The sequence below is a fragment of the Haliotis rubra genome, unplaced genomic scaffold (genome assembly GCF_003918875.1).
Source record: "Haliotis rubra isolate DU_JTF1 unplaced genomic scaffold, ASM391887v1 Scf399, whole genome shotgun sequence".
Classification (NCBI taxonomy): domain Eukaryota; kingdom Metazoa; phylum Mollusca; class Gastropoda; order Lepetellida; family Haliotidae; genus Haliotis; species Haliotis rubra.
In genome coordinates this window covers 692,832-707,306 of record NW_025767078.1, presented here as the reverse complement: position 1 = coordinate 707,306, position 14,475 = coordinate 692,832, and the positions used below count along the sequence as shown (strand labels likewise).

General features: G+C 39.4%; 1 protein-coding gene and 1 long non-coding RNA gene across 5 annotated transcripts in view; one reads left to right on the top strand and one right to left on the bottom strand.

Moving 5' to 3' along the window:
• Window position 1: 1 nt before the first annotated feature.
• LOC124287026 lies at window positions 2-10,877 on the top strand. The gene is made up of 3 exons (XR_006901180.1): window positions 2-379; window positions 7,689-7,691; window positions 10,866-10,877. It is a non-coding gene; the product is annotated as an uncharacterized LOC124287026 (long non-coding RNA).
• LOC124287024 (septin-11-like) overlaps window positions 7,887-14,475 on the bottom strand; it is a 20,884-nt gene continuing 14,295 nt past the window's right edge. For all 4 annotated transcript variants that reach the window (XM_046723480.1, XM_046723481.1, XM_046723482.1 and 1 more), the window contains 6 exons: window positions 13,581-13,698; window positions 12,933-13,022; window positions 12,619-12,715; window positions 11,746-11,902; window positions 11,431-11,563; window positions 7,887-10,806 (listed from right to left, as the gene is read on the bottom strand). In XM_046723480.1, the coding sequence (XP_046579436.1) occupies window positions 10,648-10,806; window positions 11,431-11,563; window positions 11,746-11,902; window positions 12,619-12,715; window positions 12,933-13,022; window positions 13,581-13,698 (754 nt within the window). In that variant the 3' untranslated portion in view covers window positions 7,887-10,647. The remainder of the gene's footprint in view (window positions 10,807-11,430; window positions 11,564-11,745; window positions 11,903-12,618; window positions 12,716-12,932; window positions 13,023-13,580; window positions 13,699-14,475) is intronic.

Sequence of the window (14,475 nt, the reverse complement as noted above, 5' to 3'; positions counted from 1 at the left end):
ATCTACGCTATTGGGAACCGATGACATGTGTCAACCAAGTCAGCGAGGCTGACCACCCGATCCCGTTAGTCGACTCATACCACCAGAATGGGTTGCTGAGGATTAATTCTAACCCGGATCTTCGAGGGTCATTAACTGGATGGAGAGACTTGATGGTCGGTTAGACGAGGTGGACGTGATGGGCGGATGAATCAAGTGTATCGGGTGGACTTGAGAGTGGATGGATAGGGTGCAGTTGATGGATGGATGGATAAGGTGGACCTAATGGGTGGATGGATCAGGTGGACTTGATGGATGGATAAGGTGGACTTGATGGATAGATGGCTGGATAAGGTGGACCTAATGGGTGAATGGTAGATGGACGTGGTGGACTTGATGGGTGAGGTACAATATGGATAGGTTTTATATTCTGTGTAAATGAATTCGTGACTTTGAATTTAAAAAGAGGATTACTTTCTCATTAAAATTACACTTATTTTGGGGATGGGAGAGTTAACGATATTTAGCACCGTCTTCGCCTTATATTTTTTTAACATGTCTGATTTTACACTATCGATGTATGGTTGTAATAATATGCATTTAAATGTTGTGGTTCGTAAAATGTAGATTTTTATAGATCATGTTATTCCCCTTGCTCATTATAGCAAGAGTTATAACACTAGGTAGTGCCAGTGCCGCTTTTTTCATGATTTGTATTTTTCATTTAAGTTCGTCCGCGCTGAATAGGATGCCACTCAGCTGTTCTTGTTTTCTCTTGAGACCGCTCGCCCAAACAGAACCGTCGTTTAGAACTCGCGCCAGATTCTAAGATTAACTCCCATTATCACGAAGAAAATACCGTTTCGAGACAGAAAGTGGTTTTGGTAATGTAGGAAACTTGTACTTTGTGGGATGTATATATTTATTGGTTAAATGAACATTTTGTGATTCTGTTTATGCCATTTGTGACATTTTCTTTGACTTCCATGTTTTGTGGGGAATAAAAGCTGCCTCATTCTTATGGACAGCGGTCCTGGATTCAAACAAGTTTTCAATTTCCAATGACTTCACTTCACCTTTGCAACATTAACCTGAAATTATAGAAATACTGTTTAAAGCACCAAGCATCCGCTCACATGTTATCATATTTTGTAAATTCGTGAAATGCATATGGCGAATGGTGTAGTTTTGCACCTAATTTCGTGGAAAAATACATATTCTCGGGACTTAAAAGTAGTAAAGTGATATTCGTTCCATACATAATTTAATGTGCAAAGCTATATGTATATTTGTTCTCTTGTAGTCAAGTTTAACTTGACACATCTGATGTTAACGATGGTTTCTGGTTCATTCACAATATGTTTAGAACATATTCTTTAAAGGTCACATGCAACCAAAATAATAAACATAATTAAAACACAATTATCACTTATTCATGACATATAATACATTGCTGATTATGAAAAACAACAACAAATAAACAAATTTATAAGCGGTCAATCGCAAATCAATAGTGCAATATTTTGTACTTGGGTTTACTTCCCTCGAAACGAAGCACCCGGGATACCGAACCCAGTCAGAGCGGGTGGGCGTGCACTCAAGTGTAACGAAGTCTTTCATTGGCTGGTTCATTTGCCGATACACTCTTTATATGTATAGTGAGTGAGTAAGGTTAGGTTTACGCCGCACTCAGCAATATTCCAGCTATATGGCGGCGTATGTGTGCATAGAGATGTTGGGTTTTGTAAATACATGCTCATTTTTTTGCGTATAACATTTTGCAATCAACAGACATCATAACATGTCATGTGTACAAGTATCACACCTGCCTGTCTGCGTAATTACATAATGTGACAGAGACAGATTAGCAGACAGACTGGCAGACACATTTTCACTGCGCATGCGCCATGAGCGCAGTGCAGCACAGCTGTTGAAACCACTTTTCACCCCAGCTGGGGTGAATTTAGTGAATCGTTTGAACTCCGATTTCGCGGGGTTTTTTCATCGCGTTATTTTCAACTTTATAAGCTGAATTTGCATTATTGATCATTTGTTACTGTAAGTCCATACCGAAAGGTATCAGAATCTGCAAAGCTGTGTTTTACGTTGCATGTGACCTTTATAAACGTAAGGGATCGTAAAAACACACGTCAAAAACAGATTTAGGCGGCTGACTCTGCGTGCTGGCGCTTAGGTGTCTGACTCTGAGGGTGTGGGTTCGAATCCCGCATGGGACTCAACCCAAAATGTACTACAATTTGTACTTTGATAAGAAAGTGTAATCCCAAATAAAACGTATCGTAGGTTTTAGATTAGACAAAAACACCATATACAAGAACGATGACGACAGTGACACCAAATCATACGCAGCAGCACGTGCCGCACACAGTAGCGGCACATCCGTGTCCGTAGGGTGGCATTCCTAATTTTGAAGAATTTCTGAAACGATAGTTTACAGACACAGTTTAAACAAAAACCAAGGTTGAATTTGCAATATAGTAGCTCCTACTTCGTTACTGAAATGCTGTTGATCACTCGATTACATACCTACCGCCGCCATACACCAGGAATATCGTTAAAACAACAAACCAACCAACAATGAAAGGAAATCGATGGGAACAGAACTTTCAGGACATTACTCACGAAAAGAAAGACATACCCTGTGACCTTGACACCTGACGTCGCGCTGATCAGTCCGAATGACGCCTTGAACTGGTCGTCTCGGCGCTGTTCCCAACTGTCTGGGCACCGTTTCACAGAACTACAGTAGCGCTACGACTGTCGTAAGTCTTAGTTACAGGATAGGAGGTACGACAGTCGTTGCGCTGTGTGCAATAGCTTTGTGCAACGGGGACTGAGCTGAAATCGTACGTAATTTTGGCATTGCTGTAGCGGTACATGCGACCGTGGTGAATCTTTCAAGTAAGTGACGAACCCGTTTGAAATTGTTGTAACACGCTGTCGACCAGATAGGTCACGCATTGACCCATACGTTCCACAGTCTTGTAATGGTGCTTACGTGGAACAACCTGGCTTCCGCCGACGTCGAGTCGCCTGTCTGCAGTCGGCCGATGGTGTTGCGTTCTTTTTTCTGGTAGTGGTGTTCTCACAAACTTGATGTACAGTTGCCACGATATACAAATCAAAACTCATCGGGATTTTTGCCAACAATTCAGGTTGCGCTTTCATTCCATGTTGGTGCGTTTGGGCGCCACGCTATTGCATGGTTGCGCTTAAATTGCGTTTCCTCCACTTTGTAGCCGTCCTTTTTTCTACCTGCAAAAAATCACTCCTGATGCATGCATACATGTGAAATTCATATTTGATGTTCATTTTGTAGGAATATCAGCTGAACTCCGTCAGATATTTCCACTGATTTAGTAGAGTATATAATGAAACCTAACAAATAGCCTACTGAATGGAAGCAATATTTTATTTGGTAACTGCATTGTTTGGTCTAGACGCACTTATTTACAAACCGCCACCATACAGCTGGAGTATTGCTAGAGCATGCTTAACGGATAACAAACAAAACAAATATCACGGTGTCACCTGCCGTTATTGCATGAAAGTAGAACACGTGACCTACTTTACAGCTAAAATATAATGAACATAAAGATACAATGAAGCAATAACAGCTTGCTACACACGTTTATAACCTCTTCAAAACTAGGATTGAGTGCCATTCTGATCAGCGACAACGCTGTGTAAACTCTCAACCTATTTGCAACAGGATTGCTGAAATGATGCTCACTGCGGCATAAAACAACAATATATCTTTTCGTGCAAAAACAACTTGATTGTAACTTGATATGTTGCATGCAAAGATCCGATGACTGCCAATACCTAAGTTGTCTTGGGGATAAAAATCCTATTTCTTAAGTTTTGAGAACTAGCCCGACCCCTCCTCAAAACTAAATTCTGAAAATGCTGAATTCCTTGTATTATTCAAAACACATGAAGAATGAAAAACGATTTGGGGTACTTTTCCTAATGTTTTAACATAAAATATTCCATATTCTGGAATGTTTAGACAAGGAATGACAAATTGATTATTGAATTATTTAAAAATTCACAGTTTGGATAAATGAAATATACCTGGAGATTTCGCCCGATGTTTTATGTGACAAGTTCATTTTGTTAGATATAAAACATACCGGGCAATAGACTCTATTCAAATATATTATTTCCCTGATTACACAGGTACTATTTAGTTTCACCTGTGGCAGTTCTTATATTACCATGTGAGTAGCGTTGTTTTACGATTCAATAAATATGTAAATACGACCAGCAAGCAGAAACCTAGTCTGACTCACAGTCCCTGAACCACATTATTTTCCCTACTGCCAAACCCTCTCCGCAATGCTAAAACCCTAAATAAAGCAAGTCTAGATTTCCTCGGGTTCAGGGTCTGAATCTCTGGTCTCCCTGGGGCTCCTTTTCAGTTTGAATGGGCTTGTTTGTTACTATCAAAATTATATGCTACAAACAAAAAGTATGGGAACACCTCAAAATTTGATAGTCATATATATACTTAAACGTGGTGAGGTCATTTAATGCTACTTTTTGTGTGTTTAATGGGCACTATAAACGACATGTTGGAACATGTCCGATTCACAACTGCCAGTGCCCAGTTGCCACAAGCTGCATGGGAAGTCTGTCTTCCACATGCACTAGGCTGTTGTGTTGGGGCGTTTGAATCAAACATGGTGCTGGTGTGTTTCAGCACCCCTGTTTTCCGCTGTTTTTGACATTGTTTCATTTCACTCAAACTCAACGAATATTGAATCAGTGGCTTCACTTCATGTTCCAACATGTCGTTTAAAGTGCGAAGTAAACACACAAAAAGTTGCATTGACCTTAGAGTATAAATGACCTCATCATGTGTTCCCATACTTTTTGTTTGTAGTATATATTCAGAGACTAAGCGTTACTCTAGCAGAAACCGTATTTGTAATGTTCTTACTGGCGTTGTACCGCCAACACTTTGCCAGTGATTCAATATTGTTTAATTGAATTATTGCAATACTGACGTTATTCGCAGCCAGAAAAAACTAACGGTGTTTCCTACAGAGAAGAATACACATTATGACAAAGATCACTATAAAGTTCAGCTAATCATTACAGTAAAAACTGACATTAAAAACCTAAATTCTAAATCTTATACAGTATAATTTCCCGTTACTTCTGGGCCAAAGTTCTTTGTAAAAAGACTTCTTCGCTAGTTTTTACAAACCATACTTACCAGGGGAAGGACTTGAAGAAGCTGGTTCTGATGTCGCATGTGGTTGCTGAACAATGTCTGTCCTTAGTCATATGTCAAAAGTCACAGGGTTTGGCGGGGTTGGCATCTTCCGCAATCTGTAGCTCTGAATGTATGAGCTGCAGAACGTTGAAAATTTGCAGACTTTGTGTCTATACCTCCAACATGGATAATCTATAACTTTTTTTTTGGATATCTTGATCAGTTATTCATATTTTGATGTTTGCTTCTGTTGTTTATTTTCACCAAAAATTTGTTTTCAAAAATTCACATCTTCATCATTATTTAAGATCCTTTGTTAGAATTTGGCAGTATGTAGTAACTTGGTGTGCTTAACAATTTGTGTTCTTTGATGCATGTCAAAATGTGAATTGTTCGGCGGCCATATTGGATTTCAGCAGTTTCAAATTAGTTACGAATTTCTTTAACCGCATAAAGTACTACTTTTACCCTCCTACAACTTCACACGGAAAATTAAAACAAAATGATGATAGTTTGTTAAGTACCTTTTTTAATTTTGGAGACAAACATTATGAAACCTTTTCCAGAGTTAGTCTGATGTTTTCATTACATTCTGCGTTGAAATGAATGTTTGATCATGAACAGATTTGGAATTAGATTGTGATTCATAGGTATCATTTTGACGCAGACTGTAGTAGGCATGGTAAAGATGTCTCCCAAAATTTGGACATGTGCTACCAAGCGTCCTCGTACTTTAACAATAATAGTTCAGGGCAAAAGTGTACTTTATTACATAATACATGGTGGTAGAGCGAACTGTATTTCCTAAATAACGTGGAGTTGGGCTATGAGGGAGCATTGGGCTGTTAGAGTGGTCAAGTGTGTTAGTTGGTACATGCTACACAGTAGGCGCAATTGAGTTGTCTCCCCCTGGTTAAAAGTGCACAATACTGACTGACTGAGTTTGGTTTTACGCCGCTTTTAGCAACATTCCAGCAACATCACGGCGGGGGACACCAGAAATGGACTTCACACAATGTACCCATGTGGGGATTCGAACCCGGGTCTTCGGCGTGACGAGCCAACGCTTTAACCACTAGGCTACCCCACCGCCCCAAAAGTGCACAATAGATCTATCCAGTAATTTCCTTCAAATGTGCGTTTTCTGGTCTGCTCCACTTTCATGACAGGTAAACAGGAAAATATTCCTTGACTAAACAACGTTAAATAATCCTGGTATAAGCTGCCTTACACCTGGGGCGTCTGATAAGTGGGAGGCAGCCTCTACCATTGATGCAATATGTGTCAACCCTTTCGAGTTCACTGGCCTTTGCATTGTATTATTGTTACATGATACTGTTCGTGTGTGCTCTGGCATAAGCTGAAAATTCAGAAATTACTAGTATTGGGTCATTGCACAGATTCCATTTGTATTTTTGCAAGATTCGAGAGAAGCTTTTAGATATACTGGACAAAATAGTTAGGGATATACGTAAATTTTGAAATTGTGAATAGTGATCTATTTATTCATTGACACATTGATAAAATATCAACCTTAACAATACCAATATCCCTAACTTATTTTGTCCAGTATATGTTGTTTTTTCTCAAACTTTATTGTTATTGTCTAATAGGGGCACTGGGCAAAGATCTCCATCAGCTCAAGACTTAGGGCTCGTCTTCCATGACGATAGGTCTGGTCGATGCTCTTACAATGACATACACCCTACACCTCATCTCCCAACCCCTATGTCGTCATATTTGAACACACCTCACTTGTGATGTTATCCTACTTATCCTCTAATCTTTGTATATGTTTTAGTTATAATAGTATATAATGCTAATCATTTAATGTTTTTCTTTTCGGGAGAGGGCTTCCAAAGTTGTGAAATATTGTGCTCAATCCTTTCCTAATATAAGTTAAAATCAAAGTAAATGTCGTACTAGTAAATGTTTTACATGACCCTCTTGCAAAGACCAAATACAAAAGCTACCCTCCCCTTCTTCCTGTCCCTCCCCATTTACATGTATAAATGTGTATCAGTAGGTAGTATTCACTCAATCGACAGTATGCATGTCATTTTTCTGGATGGTTGGATTCCAATCTCATCTGAATCAGATCTTTGTCATATGGTTGCCCTCTACCTCTCTAAATAGAGACCTGACTGCACTTTCTCATGTGGCTTCTGATGAACCCTGAACGAAATGGCCATTACACCTGCTAACAAAGGGCACATCCACAATAATAAAGCGTGAATTCATGTTTCTGCATTTGTAACGCCATTCATTTTCAATATCCAGAAATGATATATACTTATCCGAATGCACCATACCGGGAATCTATAAGCATCAACATTGATTGGCCATTTAGACAGTTCACCTGACACACCAATGTACAGAAGTAGACGTCCTCCGACCTTCCTCCAGACAAGTATCCTATACCAGGCAAGATCTCATTTACCGACTTTTTCACCAACTGTTTGAGATGGTTCATGCTGGGACAAGCTTATTAAGTACAGCTACAATGCAGTAACTGCGTTCAACGACAGTCCCTGGAACAGCTGATTTGCTAATACATGGATTACAATAGCAATATTAGCATCCCTCCCAGTAGAGCCCAGGCTTTGGTTGCGGAGGCAGAATTCATGAGACGTCTTCTTCAATAAGGACTCAAACACATCACTGGCACATAAGTAAAAAAGTTTATTTATAAAATGCATGCTGTGTCATCATAAAGTGAATTGAAATGATTCTATTCAGATACTGCAACTATGTGGGAAAAACTATTTGTTTGCAACCAATTTGAAAAATTACCATCACGTTATCAAGTAATTATCTGGCATTTCTCCACATGATTCTAACACTTATGTGACCATAACAGTTATACAGGTGATATAGGTAGTTTAGATTTTAAGTTGAGATTCAAACACACTATTGCATATTCCACTGAAAACGTCAGTTGTCTGACGGTTGTATCATAGCAAAATAATAGAACAATTACAGAACGTAACGGGCACTAACATCTTTCATTTCTAAACTTGCCAAATTACAAGTTGGGGAAGCCCTGATCTTAAACTAAAACCTAGGTTTGGTCAAACTAAAATGAAAACAAACCCCAACCAAACCCACTGACTTCTTCCACTAATCAAACTGATTCATATTATTTACTTTTATGTATTTTATAATATATGAAAATCTGTAATTACATTTCTTACATGTAACTGTAAGACAATTAGGTTTTGTTTGAAATTCCAGTTGTACTTTGCTGGCTTCCACAGTTGGCCCAACAGAACAGGATATAGCCTACAGAACAGAACCCAGCTGTTCCCACACATCTAGATAGTGTTGGTCCGATATAACATAGGTACAAAACACAAACACAGGGATAAATGAGGCACATGCATTACATTACGTTTGGTGCATAAATACAGAAATTAATTTACATTCTAGTAGGCAAACAAATTATTAAATATCTGATAGAATACATTAATATTACTATTCATTGCATAACTGAAATTGAACTTCATAGTGTTATTAAGCTCTGATGAAGCAAAGAGCTTGTGTTATTCTATGTGAAGAGCTGACACATTCTATTTACAAACACTTATAATGTAAATTATCATTTACAGCTTAAATGATTATTAAACTAATTATTTTAATTTAATTACACTAAAATAGAGAAAGATACATTAGGAAAGGTTAACAGTAAAGCATATTACTTATCTCACAATAAAACAAAACAATTTGACTTGTCCTGAATTAGGGTATCCATCTTTGATCTAATTCAAATGAGACTGACATGATTACAAGTCTACAAGGCCGAGACTGTTTGCCGGTCATGTCTGGTGTCTACTGGACTAGTAGCATATATCACTGTTAGACAATAAAGGTTATACCTCTTATCCTTAATCACTCTGTTCTAACGTACAGTATCAGGTCATAGCTAAACAATGAATCGTTTATACCTCCAGCTGAAGCATTATAAACTATCACAAGCACTATCATTATTTTACATTCCCCAAAACACGCTGGTGGTTGTCACATTAGAGTTATTAGAAGGGTTTCAAAGCAAAATTATGATAATTATTTCTTAAACAATGACAAGAGGTGGTAAACTTGTCAAAGATGTGGTGGTGATTTTCATACCACATGGATTAATGAAAATACTCAAGGGTAGGACCAAGCCAATTTTCACAATTTCAGGAATCTGCTGATATGCTCTCAAAAATTGTCCGACCTGATTTTAAGGTGTACTTTATTGGAACAAGCAACATGTCCAATATATTTAGTAGTAGCAGATAGTATGTCATACCTACATTGTATGAGCATTTCATAGCTAAATATTCAAGATATATTGCAATATTGCACTTGTTGGATGATGTTTATTGTAACCATGACAACAATGATGCCCTGAGGAGACGATGACATATGGTTACCATGGTAATACAGATACAATTTACAGGGACAGTAATGGCTGCGTGAAGAGTTGCCATGACAGAATCACTCTGTTGCCTAGTATGTAATGTGAAAAATAACTTATAAAAATAATAATACTACTGTTCAAAATACAACTAAACCCAAAGCATGATTGATGCCTGATTGTGATAGTAAAAATAACAGCAAATGCAGTCTCCGGGTTTGAAAGATAAGTTACATGGTAATGTCAAGAAAACATTAAGCACAACTGGAAGATTAAAATGCACTTAGATACAAGCCATTTACCGGTGGCAAGATTATAAATGGATTACAAATGATTGACGTAGCTCCAACAAAGGAATTGTTACAAACATGCATACAAAACCTAATAAGTAAATTCATGACTATGTAGTTTGTATGGCCTGACTTGGTCGTAAAAAAATCTGAGCAGGAATTCAAGTCAAAGCATATCTGAATGTATGCATAGACACACTGGTAGTGCTCATTGAGGCCATTTGATATGGGTTCCGTGCAATATTGTCTTGCATGATCTGTCAGTCTGAAGACGTAAGGACAAACAAACACGTGTACAATTAGCCCACACATTCTGTAGCACCGAAAACGAAAATTGGGCAGTGCCTCTACACTTATATGTAAGTGTTCCTGTTTATGTAGAATGTTGCATGCACTGATTCAAATGATAGATTAGTAAACTGAGAAAAATTAAATCCTGAGTTTCAAGAAAAATTGAAATCTTTAAAAAAATCATTAAAAAATAGATTTGATTGGAGGATCATATGAAATGAAATGAAAGAAACTTCAGCAAAATTAAGATAATCTGTATTAATTGTCCATGCTAACTGAATATTCATAGACAGATCGTTCCCTATCAGGAAAGAATGTCTGTTCGTTGAATCATCAGTGTAGAGATCTACAGATCTTCAACCTTCAATATCAGACTGCCCGTCTGCTTGACTTGAACCCCTCCCAACTGCTCCCTCTACAGGTGGAGATGAGAGTTATCTCCCTTACTTCTTCTTCTTGCCCATGGTGGATTGGTTTGCTTGGTATTGAGCCTTCTTCTGTTGGAGAACATTCATCTCATCGTCTAACTGTTTCTTGCGATCCTCTAGTTTCTTCTTTTCATCTGCGTGCTGCTTCTTCAATGAGTCAAAGCGAGCATGGAGCTGAAAGGACATGATGTTTACTGTAGTCAATGACTGGACACCACTTACTGGCAAACAAGGATAAGTTGGACAGGTGCAGAGAACGCGTTTACGAGAAGTAGCGGGGCACGGCAATGAGCAAACCCATTTGGTTGTGAAAGGTAGAGCAGATGTAGGCTAGTGAACGTGCAGTGCATGATGATGAAATTGATTCTGCGCGTAGCTGCACACGCCTTGCTCATAAGACTCTCAGGTGGTCAGTGTAGCACTACACTTGATCGCAGAAAACCTGGGGCCCATTTCACACACAATGGTAAGCGCCAGTGGGCGGCACTCATACATGCTAATACGGGTCAACTGTCAGGTCGGTGCTCAACTTATCCTTGTTTGCCAGTAGTTCTCAGGCAACATTTAATGATGTCTCTAGCACTATGAGCAGAATTCACACTTTTCTAAGGGTGCATATGGGGAATTGTTTTATCAGTTTCACATAACAGTATCATTGTTATAATTAATATAGTGTTCAACTTGAAAATTTGACCGATTTTTATTGCAAATGTCCGGAACATATTTTCCAAGGTACAGACAAATGTCTCATTTCTATCTCATTCCACAGGACTGGTGCTGGCTACACCCTCCGCTTACCTCCTTCTCTGCCTCCTTGAGCTCAGCCTCCTTCTCCTTGACTCGGATGACAAACGTCTGCCTCATCTCCTCCTCCTTCTTCTGCAGGTCGCTGATATGTTGCTGGCGCTTCAGCTCATATGTCTCCGACAGACTGGGGACAAACACCATGTCAGTATCTCGGCGAACAACACATCAGGCTGACTGGGGCAGCATCACCAAATATATGAATACAGAATATCAGACGGATCCTTATGTATCTCTCGAAAGTTTACAACTAGTTACAAACGTTTCATTCTTTTCGTGGAGTGTAAAACAAATGTTTAATTTTCTCACCTCTTTGCGTCACTGTCTGAAAATCCCATGTCTTCCAGTTTATGTCTGCGGTACAGCTCGAAATGACGCTTATGAGTTGTCTCCCTTAGGTCCTCCATATTTGTTCTGATCAACATTTCGCGAAGTTTCACAAAGTCGCAGTGGTTTTCATTTTCAACTGAAAGGTACAAAGCACAACATAAATATCGTCTCTCCACACGTCAAAAAATAATACTTTACATAAAACAAAGCACATCAACCCAGTAATGTTTGAGGTGATCTGATGAAAGAAAGTCTTAAAAATGTTAAACATTCGTTTGCAATACTGCAGTTTAAGGGATGGTTGTCCGTAAATAATTCAGTCTGGACCAGACAATCGTATCAACCAAGTCATGCAACTTTAAATGTGGTAGAAGCCTTCTGCCTCACCTCCATGACTTTACCTAGCCTGACTTAGCGCCGACGACACACAGACACATATGTCAAATACAAAGTCAGTTCCTTCCACTCGTGATACTGGTAGTTGCGTATCTGTGGTATATTGACACAACCATCCAATTTGTGTAACAACCTCCAGTAATGATCAGCATATTTTCTATGTTCCAGATCCAGCCCCATACATAAAACACTTTAATAAAATCTAGGGCGAGTGAGTGAGTTCATTTTTATGCCACATTTAGCAATATTCCAGCAATATCACAGCGGGGGACACCAGAAATGGGCTTCATACATTGTACAAATGTGGGGAATCAAACCCGGGCTGTCGACATGACGAGCGAATGCTTTAATCACTTGGCTACTCCACTGCCATCAAGTCTAGGAATTGGTCTTTCACTGATGAAGATTGTGATGTGAACAAAGAATTTTCCAGCTTCCATGAAGTAGGCAACCTACCTTGCACTGTCCCCCAAGGATACTGTCTTGCCTTCACCATCTTGTTTCCGATCTTCACTTCATCATTGCTGCCAACCACAGCAAAGGGGAGGTGACTCTGCAGAGGAGAAGATGCACCCAATAGAATAACTTAGATACATCTTAATTAAGTAAATCTAAAGACAACTCTGTGCTTACTCACTCCAAGGTCAAAAAACAGAATGCAGTATCGTGATTGATTATTCTCATGATTAGATCAATTGAAGTGTATCCAATATTTAAAATATACAATATACCTTTACCCACTAAGTTTATTATATTATTTCAATCCTTACATTCATAGAAGCATTGTTCTCAGCTACTGTCTCGTCATCAGTGGGGAACTGGTAGATCTGTACTCCATTGGCCATCAGCTCACTCATAATCTGCAACATACAGGACCACCTCAGCTAGGCTACACTCAAGAAATAACCACAGAAAACGTCAGGATTTCCAGTAGAACCACATGTTTCTAACATATGGTATACTTGGGATTCCACTTTCTCAGTAAAGTACAGATTCTAGTATTTTCTATTGGGTTGAGTTCATTTCAGAATTCGAACCCACACCATCAGAGTCAGGCACCTACTCACCAGCACACTGATAAAGTGTAATCCAAAATATTACATGTGTTACATTTGACCACTTTCTAAATGGCATTGTGTATTCCACACGTTTCTGGTCATACTATATACATCGCAATACAATGAAACTTTATTGGACTGCAAACCATTTCTCTGAAAATAGCATGTTGTCATCTCAGTAATACAAATGTACCATAGATTTACATCAATGCAATGAATACATGCTGAAATACCATGAAATTAATTAAAAATCAGATACTCTAAGAAATCCCTATTTTGGGGCCAATTACCAAGAATGTGGGTCATTTAAAAACTAACTTCACTCAGTTAACATCTGACAATACGTTTTCTTAATCTTACCTTTGCCTTGAACTTGTGGAGCTCGGTCTTGGTAATGGTATCAGCTTTGGCGATAACAGGTACGATGTTGACCTTGCTATCTAGCTTCTTCATTGTGACCAGATCTAGCGCTTTAAGCCTGAAGGGAAACCAAGTGTGTCAAAATAATGTCATGAATACAGACAGCACTGGGTGAGTGAGTGAGTTTAGTTTTATGCCACTTTTAGCAACATTCCAGCAATATCATGGTGGGTACACCAGAAATGGGCTTCACACATTGTACCCATGTGGGGAATCTAGCCCAGGTCTTCAGTGTGACGAGCGAACGCTTTAACCACTAGGCTACCCTACCGCCCCTCCTCCTAGAATAATCTTCACAAAGAAAACTTCCAGAACACTGATCACTAGGAAAATTGCCTCAGAATACTGCCCACTAGGAAACTGCTCTTAGAAAACTGCCCACAAGGAAAGCTGCTCCCAGAATACTGCCCACAAGGAAAGCTGCTCCCAGAATACTGCCCCTGGGAAAGCTGCTCCCAGAATACTGCCCACAAGGAAAGCTGCTCCCAGAATACTGCCCACTGGGAAAGCTGCTCCCAGAATACTGCCCACTAGGAAAGCTGCTCCCAGAATACTGCAGACTAGGAAAGCTGCTCCCAGAATACTGCCCACTAGGAAAGCTGCTCCCAGAATACTGCCCACTGGGAAAGCTGCTCCCCAGAATACTGCCCTGGGAAGCTGCTCCCAGAATACTGCCCTAGCAAGCTGCTCCCAGAATACTGCCCAAAGCTGCTCCCAGAATACTGCCCACTGGGAAAGCTGCTCCCAGAATACTGCCCCCTGGGAAAGCTGCTCCCAGAATACTGCCCACAGACTAGAAAGCTGCTCCCAGAATACTGCAGACTAGGAAAGCTCC